General features: G+C 39.8%; 1 protein-coding gene across 1 annotated transcript in view; it reads right to left on the reverse strand.

Moving 5' to 3' along the window:
* Positions 1 to 21996, reverse strand: part of LOC110392457 (transient receptor potential cation channel subfamily V member 6-like) — a 34253-nt gene extending 12257 nt beyond the window's left edge. Inside the window, exons 1-7 of the mRNA XM_021384694.1 lie at positions 21820 to 21996; positions 11173 to 11270; positions 10527 to 10649; positions 9528 to 9668; positions 8987 to 9085; positions 7713 to 7888; positions 6539 to 6685 (exon numbers count right to left, since the gene is read on the reverse strand). Coding sequence (XP_021240369.1) covers positions 6539 to 6685; positions 7713 to 7888; positions 8987 to 9085; positions 9528 to 9668; positions 10527 to 10649; positions 11173 to 11270; positions 21820 to 21950 — 915 coding nt within the window. The 5' untranslated portion in view covers positions 21951 to 21996. The remainder of the gene's footprint in view (positions 1 to 6538; positions 6686 to 7712; positions 7889 to 8986; positions 9086 to 9527; positions 9669 to 10526; positions 10650 to 11172; positions 11271 to 21819) is intronic.

Here is a 24888-nt window from a genome sequence, read left to right on the forward strand (position 1 = left end):
CTCTCCAGCAGCAGTGTAGAGGATGTTTTTTATATCATGTCCCACACATGATATAAAATATATATACATATATATATAAATATACATGTACATATACATGTATATATATACACGATATAGCCCCAAGTCCACAGCATGGGCTATCTCCTGTTTAATTTGCTCAAAAGCCTGCTGCTGCTTAGGGCCTCACATAAAATCATTCTTTTTCTGCATCACCTGGTAAAGGGGGCTTACAATGAGGCTATAATTTTGAACATGTGTTCTCTGAAAACCCACTATACCCAGAAAAGATTGTGTAACTAAGATCTTTCTTGCTAGTGAGTGGAGACGTAGCACTAATTTTGTTGACTACATCTGTTGGGATGTGATGTCACCCCTCTTGGCACTTATATCTAGGAGCTGAATTTCCTGTGCAGGTCCTTTCATTTTGCTTTGCTTAATAGCAAAACCAGTTCACAGAAGGATTTGGACTATTCTCTCTCCTTTCTGCTGTATTGCCCCACACAGTAATGTGATCAATGTACTGCAGGTGCTCGGGAGCACCACCCTGTTCCAGTGCAGTTTGGATCAACCTGTGGCAAATTGCTGGGCTGTGTTTCCAGCCCTGGGGCAAACAGTTCCAGATATACTGAATGTCTCTCCAAGTGAAAGCAAACGGTGGCCTACATTCTGTGGCCAAAGGAATGGAGAAAAAGGTGTCAGCAATGTCAGTGGTGGCGTACCACTTGGCTGCTTTTGACTCCATATTGGAGTTCTAGCATGTCTGGTACAGCAGCAACCAGAGGGAGTGTGACTTCATTCAGGCCATGGTAGTCTACCATCAGCCTCCACTCTCCACTGACTTTATGCACTGGCCATGTGGGGCTGTTAAACGGTGAGTTTTGATGATTACTCCCTGACTCTCTAGTTGATTAACCAACTTATGAATGGGGAGTAAGGAATCCCTGTTGGTGCGGTACTGTCAACTGTGCACTGTTATTGTAGCAACTGGTACCTGTTGTTCTTCCACTTCTAGCAACCCCACAACAGACGGATCTTCTGACAGGCCAAACAGACAAGCAAAACAGACAGCTGCTTAACATCTTTTGTTTCTAAAGCAGCTATTCCAAAGGTCCATTGATACCCTCTGGACCCTTAAAATACCTCCTTCTGAGGCAAATTATACCAAGTTTACATGGAGCCGCTGGGCCAGTCACAGTAGGATGTTTTTGCCAGTATTTACTAGTGAGGCTTATTTTGGCCTCCAACACAGTCAACTCTTGAGAACTCCCAGTCACCCTAGAAATATAAACTGATTCTGTCCCTTTGTGACTCGAGGGCACTATGCGCCAGTGTCCACCAGTGCGTCATATGTCAGTGGTTCTGATGTGCCAGGCCACTGAATCCACACAGTCCAACACACTCCATTATCCCCTTCCTCCCACTGGCTGGGGGCAGAGCCCCTCTCATTGTTACCTCTATCATTCTTCTCTTGTGAGTTATGATCAGGACCCTTATGGCTTTTGCCATGTCCCACAGCAACTGGAGCGATCACCCTAGTAGAGGAGTTCACCTTGGTAGTCAACCTGTTTTCTAATTCTCTTACTCATGCTTATAGTGCAGGAGTAGTTTTTTTTTATACCACTTCTTCATATCTTCTCCATGCTCACGTAGATAACTCCACAAAGCAATACACAACATAGACTTACTGTTGTCACTTGCTCGAGCAGGAAGACATCTGCTTTTAATAGCTGAGATACTAGATGATACAGGTGGGGAGCAAATCTATTTGATCAGCCTCTTCAGTAGACTGCTTTGATAATCCTGATTCTTACCAGGTGTCTCTGATACCACCACAGGTTCTTTGGGTTCATCACGATTAAGCGAGGTAGACAGTTCTTCCATCACACCTTCCTGTTTACTCTCCATTTTATTCAGTCTTTCAGTTACTTTTGAAATGGCTGAAAAACAAGTTTGTGGAGGGGCTAAATGTTGTTCAAAGTTAGGAAGTCTAATAACCAGTTCAAATGAAAGGGGTCTTCTTTGCTCTCTCTCATACATTCCTGCTGGTGCACCAGTGTACTTTTCTGGTGCAGTTCGTGTGAATTTCTGCCACATACCTGGTGTTCACATGACTCTCTCAGGATCATGCTCTTGGTGTGGATCGTCAGGAATGAATGTGGGGTCATGTAACACTTCCACCACAGCTGATTCTCTCAAATAATAGATGCCTTTTTCCATAGTAGTCCATTTCTTTATCTCAGGCATCAGATCTTCTTTGAAGGGGTATTTTTCCTTTACAGCTAATAGCATTTGCTTCCAGAGAGTGAAGGCCCCCATCCTGACATCTACTAATCCCTCTGTCAATGGCTGAGTCCTTAGCAATGCTTCCCAGTGGGCAAACTTCTTTACCATCTAGCAACACACTATTGGCCCCATTGTCCCAGCATCAAAGTAACCAGGAGACAATGGGTTCATTTGGGTGCCATACAAAATTTTTAGTTTTCACCATTGCCTTAGTTGGTGCTGGTGACAGTGGTCTTGTTGAGGGCCCCTCCCCTGGATCTTCTCCCTCTTCTTCCTCCTCCTCTTCTTCTTCTTTCCATTCTAAATGAGGTGAAGTCTATTTCAATTTCTGTCCTCTTACAGGGGCAACTGACATCGATACTGGTGCCTCCTGTGATTGATCAGGCTGCGCGGTTTTGATGCTCTTCCTCTCTAGCTCGACTCAGAGGCTGACTCATTCATATTGGAGTCTGTCTCATTCATACTGGAGGCAGTCTTGTTTAGGTTGGAGGCTGTCTCATTCATTTTGGATACTGTCTCATTCAGACTGGAAGAGGTAGGAGAGGTTTTGGAAACGGTCTCATTTGTATCAGTGGATGTCTCGTTCAGATTGGAAATTGTCTTGTTCAGATTGGTACCTCTCTTTTTTGGCTTGGAGATTCTCTCAGTTTGGAATTTCTCTCCCTCAGCTCGCAGTTTCCCTTTCAGCTTGGAGACTCTCTTGCTCAGTTTGGAGCTTCTCTTTCTCGATTAGGAGACTCTTTTTCTTGACCCAGAGATTCTCACTCTCAGTTTGGACTCTCTCCCAGAAACTCTCCTTTCTGGATCAGAGACTCTCTGTAACCTCTCTGGGATAGTGTTGAATAAGGCTTGATAGGCATAAGCTAGGCCCCAAATAATTTGTGACTCCTCAGATTTACCTGAGCTGCAACATCCCTGTCTTAAATATCTGCTTAGATTCTTAGGATCTTGCAGGTGCTCAGGAGTAAAATTCCATGACACCGGGGATACCCGTCTCTCTAAAGTCTCTCTCAAGTCCCTCCACACTCCCTGTCACTTAGTATTCTCTGGTTTTGGGGAAGGCTTCCTCAAAATGTTGTAAACACAGATACCGAGTGAGATGATGAGGAATACATTCAGAGAGACTGACAACATGATCACTGAATGAGCGTTCAAAAACGTATAAGAGATTCAAGGGACAGAATGGAAGCCTGTTTAAAAATCACATTTTCTGTAAAACATTTAACTCCCTCTGGAACATAACTTTCAATGTTCAAAGTATACCACATTGTATGCAGGAACCAGACAGGTGTTTCCACCAGTGCTTCTAACTTTTTACATATGCATACAGCTCCATAGAGCAGAGTGGCAGACTTGATAAGGTCTAGTACTTTCTAAGTATTAAGACGATGAACATGATGGAGTGTAATCTCTTGAAGAACAGTTTTACAAGAGAAAGCAAGAACATTTTGTCTCTTTATAAAAACAAGTTGGCACAGTGCCAAAAACAAAAAAAAATTGCTGATCAGTAATTCCCAGAACATTGACAGCCCACCCAGACATCAAGGCTTGTAAACAAGATAAGCTTTCTAACAAAGCTTTCTGAGAGTGAGAGGTCAGAGTGTTTCACTTTAAAAGTTCATTTTCCCAGACAGTGCACCAAAAATGTCACGGTTAGGCCCAGTTCAGCTTAGTTCCATGACCAATGTGGTAAAGGGACTATGAGGAGCAACTAAAGAAACTGGGGCTGTTTAGTGTGGGGAAGAGGAGGCTGACGGGAGACCTTATTGCTCCCTTCAAATACCTGAAAGGTGATTGCAGCGAGAGCGTGGTTGGTCTCTTCTCACTGGTGACAGGTGACAGGACAAGAGGAAATGGCCTCAAGTTGCACCAGGGGAGGTTTAGTTTAGATATCAGGAAAAGCTTCTTTACAGAAAGGGTTGTTAAGCACCGGAATAGGCTCCCAGGGAGGTGGCTGAGTCACCACCCCTGAATGTGCTTAAAAACCATTTGGATGTGGTGCTCAGGGTCATGATTTAGCAGTGGGTTGTTAGAGTTAGGGTAATATGGTTAGGTTGCAGTTGGACTTGATGATCTTGAAGGTCTTTTCCAACCTGAGCGATTCTGTGATTCTATGGACCCATGTCCCAGGAAAGGGGAAAGGGGGAAGGGAAAAGATAGGGAGATGGGCCCAGATGAGGAAAACAGCGATAAGGAAAAAAAACTAATGTACTAAATATGATAGCAGAATGAAAGATTATACAATATAATACAATGTAATTGAAATTGAAGTTAATAAATCAAATAAAATGAGAGAGAGAGAGACTATCAGAAACCAAAAGCCTTACTCTAATGTTGTAGTTCATTCTCCTCTTCTGTCACCAGGTACCTGGAACTATTGATAATTTATGGAACTACAGCATTAACTCTTTAACTCACAGTACACTACATGATGTTATGATGTGGAATACTGATTCAAAATTATAAAACCAAGACACAGCTACAGTGAAGAAAACTGACTTTATCCCAGACAAAACTAGGACATCATGAAGGATAAAAGTTTGCTTTGTACTTCAGCAACTGTTAAAGGTAGCTAAATTCAGCTGCTTTAAGACAGTGCTATTTCATTTGTATTTTCTCTACCTATAGAAAGGGAAGAATTTGCTTAGCTCATAGCTCATAGAACACATGCAGGCTTTACACAACCAATTAGCTGCTTTTGCAGCAATCATTTTGGAGTTCTTCAGCTGAGCACCAAAGTCAAACAAGGTCTTTTCAGTAAAAGGGAGACAAGGGCATGTATGTAATTCACTAAAAAATACCCTAAGTTCTGGCAGATTCTTGAAGATAAAATACTAATAGTTAAGTTTATCCAATAAACTTTCAAAATGATTTTGTCATATACGGGAACACTGAATTGATGATGACAGAACATTCCCATTACTACAGCAATACAAGTATTTTTATCAGATTATTTAGGATAAAAAAATAAGAACTTTTTTTTCCAGATGTGACTAGCACTTGTCTAAAGCTTCATGGCTTATGTAAAAATAGACCATTTTAAGTTTCTGTGTTATTAATTGGTTGATGCTTCATTGAAACATCTATATCAAGCCTTCAATTTCTGCTAAAAGACTGACATTTAGAGCATAAGTAGGACTTATGCTAATGAATTTGAGCCACAAACTTAACTAAATTCTTCTAGTCCTACTTCTTGTACCATTTAGGGGATTCCTGCAATGAGCAAGAAGGGGATATAAGTGTCCAGAAGAGACAGGAAAGATTTTTGGTCAAAGGTATATCAAACGCAATGATAAATTCCTAGTTATTCATGCAGAAATTGCAACTACTCATGATTTAGAGCATTCTGGAAAACAAAGAAGCCTTTTGGTTTCTAGGAACACCTTACTCTCTAGAATTGGTAACGTTGGATCTGCATACACTATATGTTTCAGGAAAAGACAGATACGCAATATTCTTCCTTCTTTCAGGGTTATGTTTTATCCTTCTGGACAACTTACATCGTTGTTCTGTTTTATGACACAGAGTGCTTTCTCATGAATTTCTGTGCATAGAAATTTAGAGGATTTTAAATATAAACTAATGAGAGTTTCATGAACTTCCTCCACATTGTTCTCCAGCAGCTGAAATTTTTGTTTCAGAAGTTTAACTAAAATTTTTATAGACAGAGATAATATAGGACTGGAAGCATTCCACTACAGCATTTATCCATTTAATAATTAAAGTGTCTTCTGATTCATCTCTGATTAAGCAGAGATAATCCACCCACTTTTTTTTGAGTCATAATCTGAATAACCCATGTCATTAAATAAAGAAAATAGTAACAATAATGAGTGTTTTTAAAATGCATTCCAATTTAGGATTTCTTAACATAGTTTGCCTCAGGGATGTTGTTAATCACTATCACTGAAACAGAAAGCTATTATTTGCTAAAGCTGCTCTAGAGCTACATGTTATTTATATTTTTGAGCATGGGAAAAAGAAAGAACCCTGTACTGAATCGTGTTCCACGTAATCTGTTAATATGAAGTTTTTTCAATCTATCTGCAAGCTTCTATCTCAGAATAAACTGTCAAAGCATCCAATACAAATATATAGTTAAAAAGCTGCTATATTCATGTACCGCCTGCAGCATGATACAAATCTTTGCCCTGTGGATAATACAGAAGAGCCTGAGCCTTCAAACTCATTCTTCTTCTCCTTTTATAATCACCACAGTCCTCACATTGAAAACTTTTTATGCCTACAGTACCTCTCTCTTCTTGGTTGAGACAATGAGCTCAAGGAAGGATTGATCTTCAGCCCAGGAGTCAATCTCTGTGAGATCATAGAGCACAGTGGTCAAGGGGCCAAAGGACCAGAGATTATGCTTCCGCCTCTGCATGAGGTATTGAAACATCTGAGGAGAAAAGAAGGCAGTCAAGGATATCAGAAGCTTTCCAATAAATATTTGTTCTCATTGCAAATACACTGAAATTGTTAAAAATTCTGCATTACAAAATATTTTCCTTTAACTTAGTTGTGGTTCTCACATCTCTCAGGAACAATAATAGCTTCCAACAGCTTAAGAATGGGAAGAACTTTTTTCTGATCCATTTGATTACCAGTTTGTGCTTGAAGTAAAGCATAAAGCTGGGTCACTGAGAGGAGAATCCAACCTACACACCCTCCAACAGCTGCAATAGCAGCCCCAGAGCCCTTATTCCATCTTCATAAATGTGAAATGTCATATGTGAAATGTGGATTGTCCACTTGTGGTTTTTTTTTGTTTGTTTTCTTGTTTTGAGGTGTTAAGGTTTCACCCAAAGGCTGCCAAGGTAGGAAACTTGGCACAATAAAGATCCAGTTATTTTACCCTGTGTGTCAGAAATACAGGCATTGACTCAATAGGCCTCGTTTCAGATGTTGATGTATTTGAGCTTAAAGAGAAACACTCTCCCACTGATGTTCAAAGTTTTTATGCTTAAGCTTATGTGAAAGGGAATACAGAGAATTACATGGTGCTTGCTAAACTATTAATAAGTAAAAAGTGTTGCCTGCATTACAGCTGTGCAGCACAGGTATTATCCCAGACAAATAAATGTCCGCAGATATCTGGAGAACTTCCCCATGCGTTTAGGGTAATGAAATCTAGATAACAGAAACAACTTCAGTCACACTTTTAAAAAAGGCTTCGGATGGATCTTTATGTTAGTAACTGTCTAACTGAAATGCTTCAAAAACTGGATCAAAAGATCTACTATTTAAGCATGAGCTTCTCTCACTAGGATAAAGAAATTTCTTATACAGACTTTAGGATCTTATATGGGACTTCTAGCCATTAAGTGTGTGTACAAACTCCCTCATTCTGGGTGTTGTTATGTCAAGTTCTCTGGTTCTGAATAGAGACTTTAATATGGAGGCAACTGTGTCACACATAAACTTACCACAGTGTTGCCCTCAACTCCAGCCAGTTTGAATGGAGTAAGCCCCTCATTGTTAGGAATCAATTCAAGTGATCTCGGTCCCTCTTTGCTCCTGTCATAGGAAAGTATCAGGCTGTACATGTGGCAGGCAAATGTCTTGTTAGGCTGGAGAACCAAGATGTGAAGAACAGTGTTACCTGTTAAATAATCAGAACAGGTAAATACATAGGTTACGCTGAAAGCAATGCCTCTTACTTATTTCCAAGAAAACTACCACAGGTGCAAAGAGTACAATAACACTAATAGAGCAAATTATCAGCAGCAGAATGCCGATCAACAGTCACCACCATTAGCTGTGAATTTCACCAGCAGTGAACAAAAGACTGCATGCCATTCTCATAAAAATCTGCATCAGCAGAGGTAACCCACTATTGTTGTCGCCACTGCTGAAACAGACCACCCACCACCTCACTGTCCTTACATCCACTGTTTGGTCTCCATAAATGTTCATCAAGCATCAATGAATGTCAATAGGTGCAATTTTTTTTCTGCATGGAGGAATTCAATGGTACACCTTTGCTTCATATGCACTTCCATGTCAGGCCGCTCCTCTGCTGCCATCTGTCGCAAGGCGACAAAATGTAATGGAATATTGGTAGGAATGTTCAACCTTTTCTGCCATACTACCAACATCTGCCCCTGATTTCATGGGCCAACATCATAAAATGGGAGGCATTACTTTTGGAGCAGCCCTTGCATATTGAATAACACAACTCTGTGAAAAGACTGGCAATTGACTGATGCCATTAACAATGACTTTCATTTTCCTCATATCCCTCATCCCAACTGTGTTTGTAATGAGAGAAAAATAAATATGTACATATATCATGGAATCATAGAATGACTTGGGTTGGAAGGGATCTCAAAGATCATATAGTTCCAACCCCCCTGCCATGGGCAGGGTTGCCACCCACCAGATCAGGTTGCCCAGGATCTCATCTAACCTGGCCTTGAACACTTCTCTGGGAGGCTTGTTTCAGTCTCTCACCACCCTCTCAGTGAAAAATTTTCCCCAACATCTAACCTAAATCTCCCCTCCTTTAGTTCAAAACCATTCACCTTGTCCTATCACTATCTACCACTGTAAAAAGCTGATTTCCTTCCTGTTTATAATTTCCCTTTAAATACAGGAAGACTACAACAGTGTCTCCCTGGAGTATTCTCTTCTCCACACTGAACAAGTTGATAGGGTCTACTTTAAAATGTTCAATGTATGCAATTTACTAGGCACATACCCAGGTAATCCTGAGCTCTAATGTCAGCTCCATTTTCAATGAGCAACTGTACAATCTCCTCATTTCCCACACAGGCAGCAAATGACAAAACATGTTCTCCTGCAAAGAAGGGGATGGAGGAAACAGTATTAAGTCCCTAGCATGTGAGTGAGGCTGAAGTATGCTGAGGGGGAACTATGCACATCACAAACCAGAGGCTATAAAAGGAACCTGTAAAAGTAACCTGTGAGGTTCCTCACTCATCCTACTCAGAAAGGACAAAAAGACTGAAGAAATTAACATAATATTTTTATGTAATATATAATGTTTGTATACATGCAAATATGTAAAATGTATTCAATTAATATATTAATGTATATTAATATTAATGTAGCATTTACACACTTAGATTAAGCTTTACTGTGAGACAGAAGTGTGTGAATGATGACCCTTGAAGACAGAAGCCTTTACTTATGCAGTTTAGATGGGAACCAAACCATGCCTCCCCCATCACTCTTTTGGTTGCTTCTCATAGCAAGAGGGAGAGAAGAGAAGACTGTACCAAAATAGAGAAGGTTCTGGGAGCTGCGCCTGAAGAAGTGCCCAGTGGCCTGTGCTGTGCAGGTATTGGCCCCTCTCTTGAGCAAAGCCTTCACCAAAGTGATATTCTGGTTCACTGCTGCAATGTGGAGAGCTGTCTGCCCTGTAAAACACAGACATAAAACCTTGTCCTCTAAGAAGGCTGATCAGCAGCCTGCAGTTCACACTTAACACATGGTAAACACAAGTTGTGGTAGATCATATCCATAGGGATAATATGATTTAGCTTTGAAGTTACTGCTGTGGACTAGAGACTTACAGTTGTCTTGTTCTACTTATATATTTTCATGAGTTAATAAAAGAAGATTTTACAATCTGCTAACTAAATCAGCGAGGCATGTTGGGGTTTTTGTTTGTTTGGAGAGGTGAGTTATTTTGCAGGTAGGAATCAGTCCGAAAGGGCTTCACGAGAGATGAAGAGTGGGTCAAAACAAAGCTCCCAGACTTCCTCTAATCCCTCAATCTAGCTATTAGAAGTTTTAAAACCCCTTAATCACCATTTTAGTGGTTTCAATACTCTCTCTGATAGTTCTGTGCAGTGAATCAGAATTACGTAAGAAACTCTAGCTTTTAAAAAAAAAATGCTCTGATTCAAAACTCAGCAACCAGGATTGTTTTCAACCCCTATTATTTGCCAGCAAAATAACCCTCTTTTGTCTTTTAAAAGAAGAACAGGTAGGTAACTCCTTCGTCACACGATTAGATTTGTCTATGGTAGAACGCAAATCTGCACATATCGTTGCCATCCCACGGTAGTGAGCAGGCCCACCTGTAGTTAGGGGTTTGAGAGTTACACATTTGCATACTGCAGGAGCTATTTGTATATTGTTTTTACAATGTAACAGTTTAGTAATATGTTGAACCAGGAACAGTATATTCCAGTTTCCTAAACAGAAACAGTTATAACCTCCTTCCTCCCCCTGCAGAGAAACCTCTCCATCCTCATTCTTTGAGATGTTACCTTCGTAGAGTTCTGATGTCATCCTCTCATTGACAAGCTCTGGAGCTGCTTCCATCAGAGCCAGTGCAGCCTCCACACTATCATACAAGGCAGCTACATGAAGGGCAGTCTCCCCCACTGCTCCTAGAAACAGTAAAGTAAGCACATGAGTCTAGACATTCAGCTATATGGAATAAAAGCAGACACAGAGTTCTTAGGGTGGAGGATTATGGGAATGCTCGATCTTGCTTTTGAGTATTGCCAGGTGCCACTTCATCATACAGTGTGGTGACAGTCACATAACTGCACTGTCTCTATCTTTCCCTCCGTCAAAACACGAATGCTGAACAGAAACTTCAGGCGTTTGTAAGTTCCATGAAGTGAAATGAGTACACAGCCCTTCCACTGCCCACCTACCTCTGTACATCACCTCCTTCAGGCCCTCTGTAAAAATGGCCTGTCCGAGCTGTAAACCTCCAATCATTACCAACTGTTTAGGACTTGAGTCAGAGAACTCACTTTGTTGCAAAGCTGCTGACATAGATTTAAGTCATTTGATTCTGCCAGCATGAATGTTGCAGTAAACTAGCTTACATACTACTATACTCATTGTTTCAGGCTCTTGCTTTCCCCTCGAAAACAATTTAGAGAAAATAATAAGAGTTACCTCTCTGGTAAATATCACATGTTCCATCACTGAGAAGTTTCCTAATGACTGGGATGTTGTTCTCCTTGGCAGCCTGAAGGAGAGGGGACTCACAGATCCTGCAGTCAAGTAAAAGTGGCTTCTAAGGAAGGCAGAGAAATAAATGGTGCCTCTTTCCAGAATATTTCTTGAGACAGTATGAATTATCAATTTCTTCCTTAAAGACCAGTAATGCATATTTATCAGCTGAGATATTTTTGACTGAAGGGGAGGAAAGGGAAAAGAAGGGAAGAGGTTTGTACATATGTGTGTGGTGTATACATATGGTCTATATTTTGAGGCTCAGAAGATAGAAAATGATGAGTCATGTGATAACCCTCCTGCCAGTAAGCTAGTTATCTCAGGAGTCAGAAAAAAAACAGGTAGTTTTTTTTATACAGCACAGTTAAAAATATATATATTTTATAAAAATGTTGCATCTGAATGGATGGAAAAGAAAAGATATAAACAGTAATTCCCCGTTACGTCTTAACAACGCTTCCTATGGTAAAAGAATGCAATGTGAAACACAGCAGCTTCTCCTAAAAAGTTATAAGGAAAACTGAATAGCTTAACTATATTATTTTTTTTCTCCGATGTTGAGAAAATTGAGGAAATTAATGGTAACTGAAATGTATGCCAGTTCTAGGAAAGAGTGTGCCATTAGACAAATTTCAGACCAAATAATTCACTTATATTTGGAGAATATCCATGGCTCTTCCACCAGACTCTGAGCTATTTTAGTAGACCCTTTGGATTTGATTAAGAATTTACAAGCACAGTCACCACAGTTCACTCCAGCAAAGTCTGCTGACACAAACAGCAGACTGAGAGAGGTGATCCTCCTTCTCTATTCAGCACTGGTGAGGCAACATCTGGGGTCCTGTGTCCAGTTATGGTTTCCTCCTTACGGAAAACATACTGGAATGAGTTCAGAAAAGGATAACAAAGATGATTAAGGAACAGAAACATCTTTCTTATAAGGAAAGACTCAGAGAACCGGAACTGTTTAGAGCAGAGGAGGCTCACGGGAAATATCAAAGTGCACAAATACCTCAATTCAGAGCATAGAGAGGATGGAGCCAAGCTCTTTTCAGTGGTGTCAGTGACAGGACAAGAGGCAGGGGACACAAGCTGAAACATAGGCTTTGTTTGAACATCAGGAAGCATTTCTTTACTGTGAGGGCAACACAGTGCTTGCACAGGTGGTCCACAGAGGTTGTGAAATCTCCACCCTTGGCAATAATTAAAAGTTATCTGGATATGGTCCTGAGCAACCTGCTGTAAGTGACCCTGCTTGAACAAGGGTACTGGAACCCAGTGGCCTCCAGAGGTCCCTTCCAACCTCAACTATTCTTTGATTTTGTGCTATCCTAGACAGTAGTTCTGATCACAACAGAGGATAATCAACTCTTGTAATTAGCGTGGTCCTTGCAATATCAAATATTTCTTCAGCTTCTGTCTGACATTCTTCAATTGCTTCTGACATATCTTCAATTGCTGGTGTAAAAATGGCAAAACATTAATCCTTTAACTTGAAAACCACATCTACCGGGGTTTGCTCCAAAAGTAACACCTCCCATTTTATGATGTTGGCCCATGAAATCAAAGGTGGATGTTGGCGGTATGGCAGGAAAGGTTGAACCTTCCCAACAATATTCCATTACATTTTGTTGCCGTGCGACAGATGGCAACGGAGGAGCAGTCTGACAAAAGGGTGTTTGACATGAGAGCGCAAAGGTGTACCACTGAATTCCTCCATGAAGAAAAAAATTGCACCTATTGACATTCATTGATGCTTGCTGAACATTAATGGAGATCAAACAGTGGATGTGAGCACAGTGAGGTGGTGGGTGGCGTGTTTCAGCAGTGGTGACAGCAACAGTGGGGCACGTCTGCAGGTACAGATTTTTACAAGAGCAGCACACAGACTGTTGTTCACTGCTGGCAAAAATGCATAGCTAATGGTGGTGACTGCTGGAAGATAGTGTTTTGTAGCTGAGAATTTGCTCTATCAAATAATGTTATTGTACTCGCTGCATCTGTGTTAGTTTTCACAGAAATAAAATGAGGCATTGCTTTCAAAGTGATCCATGTATATTTCTTGCTTTAAATTGTTCTTTTAAATGCAATACTATAGAATCTTGAAACTAAAAAAAATCCAAAACAAAAAAAAACAACCACCTTTGACATGGAATTATATCTGAATTTAATCCAGTTGAAATGTGTGAGCTCTGCATAGTTTTACAGCAGAAGGATAATGATGCATCTGGGAAAACCTAACAGAGAAAAGGCAAAACAAAAATGCACACAGGCTACATAGAATAAAAGCATAAATGACTGTTATATTTATCATTCAATAAAAGGAACATTTCCTATTACCAACAGTACCCCTTTGTCTAAGACGGTAGAAATTAGGCTAGAAAAAACTCTAAAGAACAGAAGAGAAGTAAGAATTAATAATACAAAGAACCAAACTGAAGAAACCAAGGAGCCATTCTGACACCTTTTTTGCATCCTTCAAACTCTTGGCCTTGCTGCTCTGAGAAATATTACTTTTCATGTGGCAGTTGCTATAGTTGCTAATTACATGACTTGATGTGGATATTGCATCCAGGATCAGACAAACAGGGATAAAATAAAGAGGCACTTTGAGCTAATGTTGTAACATTCAGTATCAGTGAAGCAAGCTTGCCATCTCTACCAGCATTTTGGCTGAGGAAGACTCAGTTTTCCTAGGGAATGTAACTTTCTGAAGCAGGAAGTGGGAAGGAGGTGGGGTTTCAATAGTATAAACAATGCTGCAATTAAGTTGTTGATGCTTTACTGGGTAGGCTTTTATCCTTTCAATGACCTCAGAGGGGAGGAAGGATTGGGCAAGAGATAATGTGGGAGAACACAAACACAATACCTTTCTCAAAAAACTCTCCAAAGTTCAAGTAAACAACTAATTAAATTAGAAGCCTACTAATTAGACATCTAACAAATACTGTACCCAGCTTTCAGAAATTGAGGGCAAAATTGTCAAACGTTTGTAATCATTGTAGAGATCTCCTACTTGTCTCAGAGAGCTGGAGATTCCAGGCCAAATAGCAAGCTGCTGAAGAATCAAGAGTTGTTGGTAAATATCACACCAAACTTCCTCTTATGCCTCAAAGATCCATGACTGAGATGTTTATACCATATACTTTTACGCTCATTTAATTTTCTGGCCCCTAATTGGGGAAACATTTTATTCTCATTTAAAACATACCATTGAGTCACCTCATTTTTAATACATTACCACAATATGCTGAGTATATAAATGTTGACCACTGGAAGACACAAATTCGCTAATATATAAAAAAAAAAGTTACACAAATCTAGAACCTTCAAAGTATTCATATTTTCAAACAGTTATGCATATCTATTTCCTTCCTGATCCATTGAACATGGTATGTGTTTCAAAGCAGCAGCAAAATAAAAAGCATTAGCAGTTTCTTAACAGAAATTCCTACAGCACATGCTTAGTTTCCATAAAGTACCATTACGCCAACAGACAGAGAAGGTGTATTTCAGAGAATGATCCAGCAAAGAGAAATATTTACATACCCTGAGATGATAATTCAGAACACCTAAATTAAGCTGCTTTTTCTAAATTACTGTCTTCATCAACTGTGAAATCAACCAACACCAAGTTCCTAATTTACCCATTTACACTAGATATTGTAACACTAAGCAATGCTGATGTTGTCTTATACTGTTTAGGATAAGCACAGCTACATAGCCAAACAGTAAGTACTTCTGACAGGCACTTGAACAGGTTGTCCAGAGAAGTGGTAGGTGGATGCCTCATCGACAGAGGTGGTGAAGGTCAGGCAGAATGGAGCTTTGAGCAGCCTAACATAGTGGAAGATGTTCAGGCCCATGGAGGTGTGGAGGAGGAGTAAGGGTGTGTGAAACTAGGTAATCTTTAAAGGTCCCTTCCAACCCAAAACAATTTATGATTACTGTAATTCAGTTTTCTTTATAGGTGATTCCATTATATGCTCAGGGAGCTGTAAGCTGTTTTTCAATGTAGGTAAGGGCAAAATCAGAAACACCTAAAAATCCACTGTGAAACAAATGCAAGATAGAATGTAGGTCAGATGCTGACTGAGAGAGTCATGTAAAATAGTTTGAAACAAGATTAAGGATTTCACAAACACTCTCTGCTGGTAATGTGTATACTTTTGGATTTAGGGCTTCCTAATTACTTCTTTTGGAGTCCATCCTGCTCACTGCATTTAGAAGAATATAAAGAATGCAAGAAGAACTCCATAAATCTTAATTCTGTTATAAAAATAGGAATTACAGTTAACAGGGTTCTTCAAGGCACATTAGGGATGAGTAGGTGATCCAAGACAGCCAGCATGGCTTTACCAAGGGAAGGTCATGTCTGACTAATCTGGTGGACTTCTATGATGGAGCAACAACACTGGTGGACAAAGGGAAGGTGACTGATGTCATCTACCTGGACTTGTGCAAGGCTTTTGACATGGTCCCCCTCAACATCCTTATCTCTAAATTGGAGAGATACAGATTTGAAGGGTGGACTATTCAGTGGATGAGGAATTGGTTGGAAGGCTGTAGATAGAGACTTGTGCTGAATGGCAATATGTCCACGTGGAGGCAGGTGACAACTGGTGTCCCCCAGGCATCTGTCTTGGGACCAGTGCTCATCAGTGATGGGCTCGAGTGCACCCTCAGCAAGTTTGCTGATGACACCAGCTGAGTGGCGCGGTTGACAAGTAAGAAGGAAGGGATGCTATCCAAATGGACCTCAAAAAAATCGAAAGGTTGGCCTGTGTGAACCTAATGAGGTTCAACATAGCAAAGTGCAAGGTTTTGCACTTGGGTCAGAGTAATCCCAGATATGTATACAGACTGGGAGAAGAACTCCTTGAGAGCAGCCCTGCGGAGAAGAACCTGGGGGTCCTGGAGGATGAAAAACTGAACACGAGCCAGCAGCGTGCTCTTGCAGCACAGAAGGCCAATGGTATCCTGGTCTCCATCAGAAGAGGGGTGGCCAGCAGGGACAAGGAGGTGATTGTCCCTCTCTACTCTGCCCTCGTGAGGCCCCATCTGGAGTACTGCGTCCAGGTCTGGGTTCCCAAACACAGGAAAGATGCAAAGCTGTTGGAGACAGTCCAGAGGAGGACCACAAAGATCATCAGAGGTATGGAGCACCTTCCCTACAAAGACAGGCTGAGGGAGCTAGGCTTGTTCAGCCTGGAGAAAAGTAAACTTTTTACAAGGGTAGATAGTGATAGGACAAGGGGGAACAGTTTTAAGCTCAAGGAGAGAAGGTTTAGATTGGATGTCAGGGGGAAATTCTTCACAGAGTGGTGAGGTGCTGGAACAGGCTACCCAGAGAAGCTGTAGATGCCCCATCCTTGGAGGTGTTCAAGACCAGGTTGGACGGGGCCAAGGGGAAACTTGGTCTAGTACCAGATCTGGAGGTTGGTAGCCCTGCCTGTGGCAGGGGGGTTAGAACTTGATGGTCCTTCCCTTTCAACCCAGGCCATTCTATGACTCTACGATTCTATGTTTCAAAAATGAAAAAATTATGGTAAATATGTGAACTGTTTGGGAAAAACAAACAAACAAAAAACTATCTGAAACCTCTTTTTTCAAAACTAGGCTCACTAGAGGTACAATGGAGAATCTCTTTCTCCTCCTTCATTCCCTTCTCAGATTCTACTGCTTCAGATATTCCAATTATGCAGATTTCCTATTGTTTGCTACAGTTTAAGATTGGCATCTACTAGCTTCATGCTTTATCTCTACAGTTAATTCTGTTACAGAGGGTCTAAAATAGTTATTTGCATGGGGCTATAAATTCATCAGCAAGATATTGTTTCAAATTTACTGAACTTTATTGTGGTTCTCAGAATATTCATGCCCTACAGTTCATCATGACATCACCAAATAAGATTCATCTTCTCTCCTCCTTCTGCACTAGCATTTTTATGTAAATACGTGCAAGACTTCAAGAGATCACGGAACTGCTTAGACTGAAGCTAATCAGCCAGCAAGAGGATCAACGCAATCATCTAACAAGATGCTAAGGAGTGCATTAGGAACTAACAGTACAAAGTGAATGGGACTTTGACAAGCAATGCAGGGTCACCAAATTTCTTCAGCAAGACTCGGCAAACTAACTGGAAACTCTTGTTCATGTATGTTGAAGCTCTTTCAGCCAGCAGTAAATATAGCTTCTCTGGAAATCAATAAAATGGGTTACTATCTGACAATGTTACTAGACATGAAACTGATAGTGAAGATTTATTCCTTCATATATTTAAACTGTCTGCTACACTAAGTAGCAGAAATCTTATTCTGTCACTTCCAGCAGGGTAACCTCCTAGCAATAATGTCCTTTTTAAAAAATCAGCATATGAGAGCACCCCAAAAATAATCTCATGCTAGAAATGGATGAATAGTTTATTAGAGTTTAGTTATTATTTATTATTTACTAGTTATTTATTTATTATAATTATTAATTAAAAATACATTCTTTGCAACACAACTTCATCCTGTATCAAAACTCCCAAACCTTTTCAACAAAGTGTTTTTGTTTTTGTTGTTTTATTCCAGGTTCTGTTCCTCACCCTAATACCTAATTGATTTTCTCTAACATTTTTTTAATTTGTTCTTTTTTTGCAAAACATAAATTTTATGTTGATCTCTTCATAAGGAAATTTATACACAAGTACCTTCCAAAATCTATGAGGCTAAGCCACGTCTTAGGCAGTGGGGTCAGATGTGTGTTTGTCTGCGCACTGAGAGTTCTGAAGGACCTTTACAACTGAAATTAATAGGTTTTGCTTTCTGTTATTAGACTGAAAATTTCCATTACAATGAAGGCAGAACAGCATAAGACTAAAATGACTAAAAATGCTGCCAGTGATGCCTTAGACTTTATTTTACATAGAATCATAGAATGGCCTGGGTTGAAAAGGACCTCAAAGATCATCGAGCTTCAACCCCCCTGCTGAGTGCAGGGTTGCCAACCACTAGACCAGGCCGCCCAGGGCCACGTACAGCCTGGCCTTGAATACCTCCAGGGACGGGGCATCCACAACCTCCCTGGGCAACCTGTTCCAGTGTGTCACCACTCTCTGAGTGAAAAACTTCCTCCTAATATCTAACCTACATCTCCCCTGCCTCAGTTTAAGACCATTCCCCCTTGTCCCATCGCTATCGACCCTTGTGAACAATTGTTCCTCCCCCCGTTTATACACTCATGTTACAGCAGAGTTTCTAATAGGCTATTATTTCCATCTTGACTGCTCAGGAGAACCATTACTGAGAAGTATTACAAATGGAACTGGGAACTGATATCTTCATTTCACTGCCATCTTTGGAAGCAAAGGAACTAATTAATATTAAGAGGCACTGTGGATTTTAAGATAAGAGTTGTACGTTAATTTGTGCACTGAAAATTCAGTAACATTATTTAGACAAAAAAAAAGCAAAACTATGGTAACATATCTCATCCACTGTTTGGGAAGGATTTGCCTAGAAGCTGAAGACTTTTAGTGTCCCTGTACACCTTAAGCAGCTCAGTTCAATAACTGAAAACTCAGCTAATTTTTATTTGAGTTGTTTGCTTTCACAAACAATGTAAACAAAGCACTTCACTAATGTCTGTGAGACTGAAGAGCCACAAAAAGTTTAGGCAACAAAAGAGGTGACAAGGTTTCCACTGCGGCATGGCCAGAGTGACTTCTGCCAGCTATAAGCAGCTTGCTCTCTGCAAGTTACGTAAATTGTTCCAAGCACCTCTAATGCATTATTTCTTAGAATACAGATATCTACAGTTAATTCATATGCAAAAGGGCTTCAATATTTGTGTTGAAATGTACCACACAGATTAAATGTTTTATTGTTATTAGAATAATGAAGTCTCATAGCATCCCAGAAAGTCAGGCGATACCACTAGCCCCTGAGAAGCAGCTGTGAGATAGAAGAGATACACAGATAATTTATCAACCCAAGTTACAGAGGCAGGCAGTAGCAAAAAGAAAAATAAAACTTAACATTATGGATCCATGCTGTTAGTTGCTTTAGTTTATTCCTTGATTATTTTTTATGAACAGTGTAATTCTCATATGGTGGAGTTTCTAAAATAACATGTTAGGGAGATTGTTTCCTTAGAACTTTTAACACTAAAAGCCAGATAGAAAAAAACAAAACAACCATGACTACCAACAACAAAACCATGACTAACAACAACAAAACCAACAAACCAATGGCTCTTATTATTTCTGGAAGACCTATCGGCTGTGACAGGCATCTGATTCTTCTTCACCCTTATCAGCCCTGGATTTTCATAAATATTTATCCCTTTGTTAAATCTGGTTATGAACTATGCTGGTTTGTTTTTTTTTTTTTTTTAAATGTTCATATGCTCCAGGCTATGTTTAATTCCAAAGCTAATTCTAGAAAGCACCTATGAGCTGTGACCTCTGTCGCCAGGACTTCACACTGAGCTGTGAGTTAGGCAAGGAGATTCTTGAACAGGAAGAAACCAGCAGAGTAAAGCTAAGTAAAACCTTAGTCCTCTCCAACACAAGAAGATTGTATCACATTTCCTGAACTTGGATGTCACTTTGGGAAATGTTATATAGTGCAGGATTAAGCTGAAGAAATACCCCTCTATGGATAATGCTGAGATCAAATGCCAACAAGATTCAGCAAACTAATACACATGATGAAGGAGAATAAATGGCAACACCAGTGAATGTGAGAATTACCCAGTTAGCTTCCAGGCTTTATCATCATCAGTTGTGGCTCAGAAAAAAAAAAAAATCGTTCTTCTAATGTAGTCATGACACACAAAATCATGAAGACAGAGCATAGTAGATAAATAGTAACATATTTACCACTGACTTTCAGTATGAAGAAAGGTTGAGGTAGCTGGGTTTGACAGGCAAAGAGAAGATTGTGAGGCATGCTAATAGCAGTCTATGTGAAGAAGAGTGAAAAAGAGGAAGGGGCCATACGTTGGCCCCTTGGTAATAGTAAATGGTAAAACAAGGAGTTACAACATCAAATGACGAATTCAGAGGTTCAGGCTGAATCAATATTGAAAAAAATAGTGAAAAAAAAAAAAGCCACCTTTATCAGCAAATACAATGACACTGTAACAGATTCCTAAAGAGGTGGTAGAATCTCTCTCCTGGGAGGCTTTCAGGACTCAAATACACCAAGCCAAAGCAGTATGATTTAGAGCTTGCAATAGTCTAGCTTTGAGCTAGTGATTAGAGACATGGTTGGACGTTGAGAGACATGGTTTAGTGGGGTTATTGGTGGTAGGTGGATGGTTGGACTAGGTGACCTTGTAGGTCTTTTCCAACCTAGATAATTCTATGATTCTATGATTAGATTAGATAGCTTCTCCCACATCTCTATAATTTAAAATTGGGAAGATGATGTTACAACTGTAAAAACATTAACATTTTCAGACTTCCAGCTTGCATGTGTTCAGCTGGAGATTACAGAATCTACTGAGAACTTACTTTTCAGTTACTTATGTTTTCATGAATGTACACAAATGTAAACAATTCAGAGTTCTATGGACACACGATTGTTCCCAGCATCCCTTCTATTTAAGTTTCACTGCTTTGAAATAAAATAGCAGAGGCTTTTGTTGTTTGGTGAGGAGTTATATGCTTATTTGGAAGACCTTTCCCTAAAGACAGATAAACACATTTGTTCATACTCAGGTACTATCCTACTTATTCCTCTGCATGGCTGTGTGCATTCATACACACAGATTTTGTCCCATGTAGGCACATTTTTCTCCCCAGAGATGCTTGGAGTTTTGTAAGGAAATTCAAAAGAAGGAGTGGAGGACTGGAAGCAATTTTGTTACTTGACTAATGCAGTTTTTGTGCATGCAGAAATAAGAACAATGAAAAACAGATTCAGCTGGATTTCTGTGAATTCTCCTGCACAACTGCGTGTGGAAGGAGCAACACTGCAGAACAGTAGCAAAGAGCCCTGATTCGGTATGACACGTGAAACCACAAGCAATCTCCTTGATAACATAAGGTCTAGGAGGATTCACTCTATGAATAATTGCACCTGACCCAAAGGGGTTAGAAACAGCAGATAAAACTGAGGAAGCGAATGACCATCAGATTGTAGAACATTAAACTCATTCTATCCTTAATTAGGGCAACCTTCAGAGAGATAGAAAAAAAACAGAATCCCTTTAAAAAGCTATCATTTCAAATACAGCTGACTGCAGTGTAAATGTCACACATATTTCTAATTAATTCAAAACAAAACCCAACTCATGCACTTCCTTGTGAGCTTTACAAATGAAGCAGGAAAGAAAAAAAGCATACACTATTAATTTGTGACTGAAATCCTGCACTCAGAGTAACTCAATTGAGATTTAGTAAACCCATCTGTGAAAGCCGATAACATTGGAACTCCAGAAACGTTCCACCCTGAAAGAGGTAGCCTGACAGACAACAGTGCTCTGAAGTTTTTTCAAAGCTTACTTGGTGGCAGAAGAGCCTAAGGGAAGAGAGTGAGAATGAGCTTCAAGGAGAGAGCAGCAGAAGCAAGGGTAGACAAGAAAAATCACCTTACCTTTTCTGCTGGAGTAAGTAGATTTCATCCAGATGTTTATCCCAGGACTTTTTGCCTTGCAACTTCTGACTCAGTCCATTCCAGATCCGGTAATAAAAGGGTTTACTATCATCAAATAAAGGTACCCCCATTGGACGTCCCTTTATCTTTCTTTCCTAGTTGCCTGAAAGCCAGTAATCCTCACTATTAAAAAAAAAAAAAAAAAAAAAAAAAAAGCCAGTGAAGGTTCATTACAAAGCACCACTCCTCTGCCCCTGATGCACTGCTTGCAGAGGACGCTGTCCTTCAGCTGCATCAGCTGATCAAAGTACATGTAAAAACACAAAATAAAATCACTTCTCTCTAGCAGACCATACCTCAGCCCTCATCAAGTACTCAGTTTCCAAAACAAGCCCAACCCAAAGGTGTGTCTGATTTGGAAATAGCTCACCAGTAGGGTACCCCTCACAAAGACCCTATACAGCACTGAGGAACTCAGTACAGCATTGAAGTGCAGAATTGAAGGCTTCTAGCATTTCATTTTGAATCATCCTCCTAACATACCTCTGAATTCCTCTGGGGAGCAACATACAACCAATATCGAAACAGACAGCTAAACGAGTCAGGCAAAACACCTTCTTGCTGAGTGAACATGTGGAAACGCGCCCTGTGCTCAGGGTAGGTAGTATGGAGGAGGACACACCTCCCACTCCAACTATCTGCAAATCCATTAAAGACACAGTCATTATAGACTCCACCTTCTCTGGGTCAAACAAAATCATGTCACTTCGCAAGCTGCAAGGAGAGTTTCTGTAAAGTAGTATATGAAGCTTGCATATTTCATTTTCCTTTAATTTTCTGCAGTCTCTCATTGTTTCTCCACACTTAATCGAGAATGAGCAGAGTCATCTCTTCAAAATTGTTGGTTTATTTAGAGGTTATTTAAGCTTAGCAAGCCAGTATTCGCATCCAAACCTATGCAAACTCATGATGTATATTGGTTATGGAAACAGAAGTCACCACAAAGAAAAGGAACAATGCTTCAAGGAAAACTTGAGGAATTGCATTCTAAAATTCACTGAAGCATCCAATTTTTGGAGGAGCTGCTAGGTTAAACTGCCATAATGGGAAGAGTGATTTTATTGCTACATCGAGAGATAAAGGCAGCCAGATGTTATGAGCAAAATGTGGGTTTCTTGAACAATATCAGTAATATATTCCTCCTAATATTCTTGAGGGTGGGAGCAACTCCATTCAAAGTTGAGTAAGATATTCAGATACTGAATATTAAGTTAGATATTGAATACACAGTTAGGTGCTGTGATAGACAAACACAATCTCTATTTTCCTGGGCAGCCAGTACAATTCAAACAACCTCAAGCCAGTATCTCAGGTGGACTCCCTAAATTGTCAAGCAGTGGGGGGAGGGAGGAGGCCTTGTTACAGCTCTCATTCTTCAGATTGTTGTAGATCTGGCTCAACAGTTTCCCTTTACCAAAATTTTACTGATGCAAAAGAATGTTTTTATAATTCATATAGAATTCATTTGCAAAGGTAATAGAATGCATGTGGTTTTCACATACATTATATCTGGTTTTAGCTCTTGGTATCCATCTCCACTGCTTCTGAGTCACATTGTTACTCTGGTTCCTTGCCCTAATTCTCAAGGCTCTCCTTTATCTCTCAACATTATTCTAGTTCTACGTGCCTCTACAAGTGCTCCTTGTTCCAGTCTTTTACTGCAAATTGTTTGCAGTCATGCCCCTTCTTAGTGTCTTGGCTTCTCTTAATTCTGATTTGGACTCTTTCTGACTGATAATTTCTGATTATTTCATCCTGGCCCTACCTAAAGAATATGGCAGTTGACGCAAAAATGTCCTCATGCACAGTTTTTCTCTTGTATCCATGGGCCATGAGTAGCAAAGTAAGCATGAAAAAAAAGCAAAACACAATTTGATCAAATATGTTAGACAAAACAGTGTCTAACAACAACAAAAAAGGAGCAAAATAGTGATAAAACAATGCTAAAATCACTATGTGATTTCAGGGGATGTATCAGTATTACATATGGCATGGTTAGCATGAGTTGCTCTTTCTAGAGCTACAGAAACAGTTTAGGTAAGCCAGTACATGCAAATACTTTACCCACAACCAGGAAACTCACATTTTCACATACTTGCTATAAACACAAGGAAACAAGACACTCCACTTTGACCACTGGGGTTTGTCATCTCGCCACAGACACTACCTTGCACTTCTTTTTTCTTATTCCTTTTAGGTCATCCTAGATTTTCAAAAACAATAACACATATCTCAGTAGCCAAATCTAAATTAACTGACTTTTGGTGACCCTAGATCTAAAGTTAGCCTTTTCTAGCAGCATGCCCAAAAAGACTACAGGAACAATCTCTGCATAGTCATTGGTTTTAGTTCTGTTAGGGCCAGATTTTCTGTTCCTTCTTTGTTTCAAATATAAATCAAAGTGGCTATTATCTGACCTATTATAAAGCAGTTTCAGCACTAATATAGAGATAGACATGATTTGCACAGTACATGGCATGGATTCCTTTCCTTCAGAATGGACCCTTACATTCCATGTTCTCGCAAAACTGCTGTTAACTTTCCTGGAAGTTTCGAGTACCAAAAGTATGTAGGATTTAATCCAATGTGCTTACCTGGTGACGAATCAGGATGTGAGTACATGTTCTTTTTTTTCTCTCTAATTTTCACTTATAGTTGCCTTAGAAGGGAAATTACAAGAGATGGATGGTATTTTGAAGTTACCACAAATAAATGTCAAATCTTAATATTTCACAAAATACATCAGAATGTGAATTCTGATTAGCAAGAAACAGAGACTGTAAAAGGCATTGCAAAAGTAAGGAAAGTTGTTGAACCTAAGGGTTTAGCTTCACATTGTCAAGTCCCTCTTTTATATCTTCTGAAAAGATTTTAAAGGATTCTATTAGGCACAAAAAAGAATGTAATGGATAGTATCAGGAAAACTTACACAAAATGACTTTTGAAGAGAAAGGAAAGAGAGGGAACTCAACTTATTTATTGTTTATGATGACCTGAAATTCTCTTTCT

This window comes from Numida meleagris, chromosome 1, assembly GCF_002078875.1.
Source record: "Numida meleagris isolate 19003 breed g44 Domestic line chromosome 1, NumMel1.0, whole genome shotgun sequence".
In the NCBI taxonomy this organism is placed as follows: Eukaryota; Metazoa; Chordata; class Aves; order Galliformes; family Numididae; genus Numida; species Numida meleagris.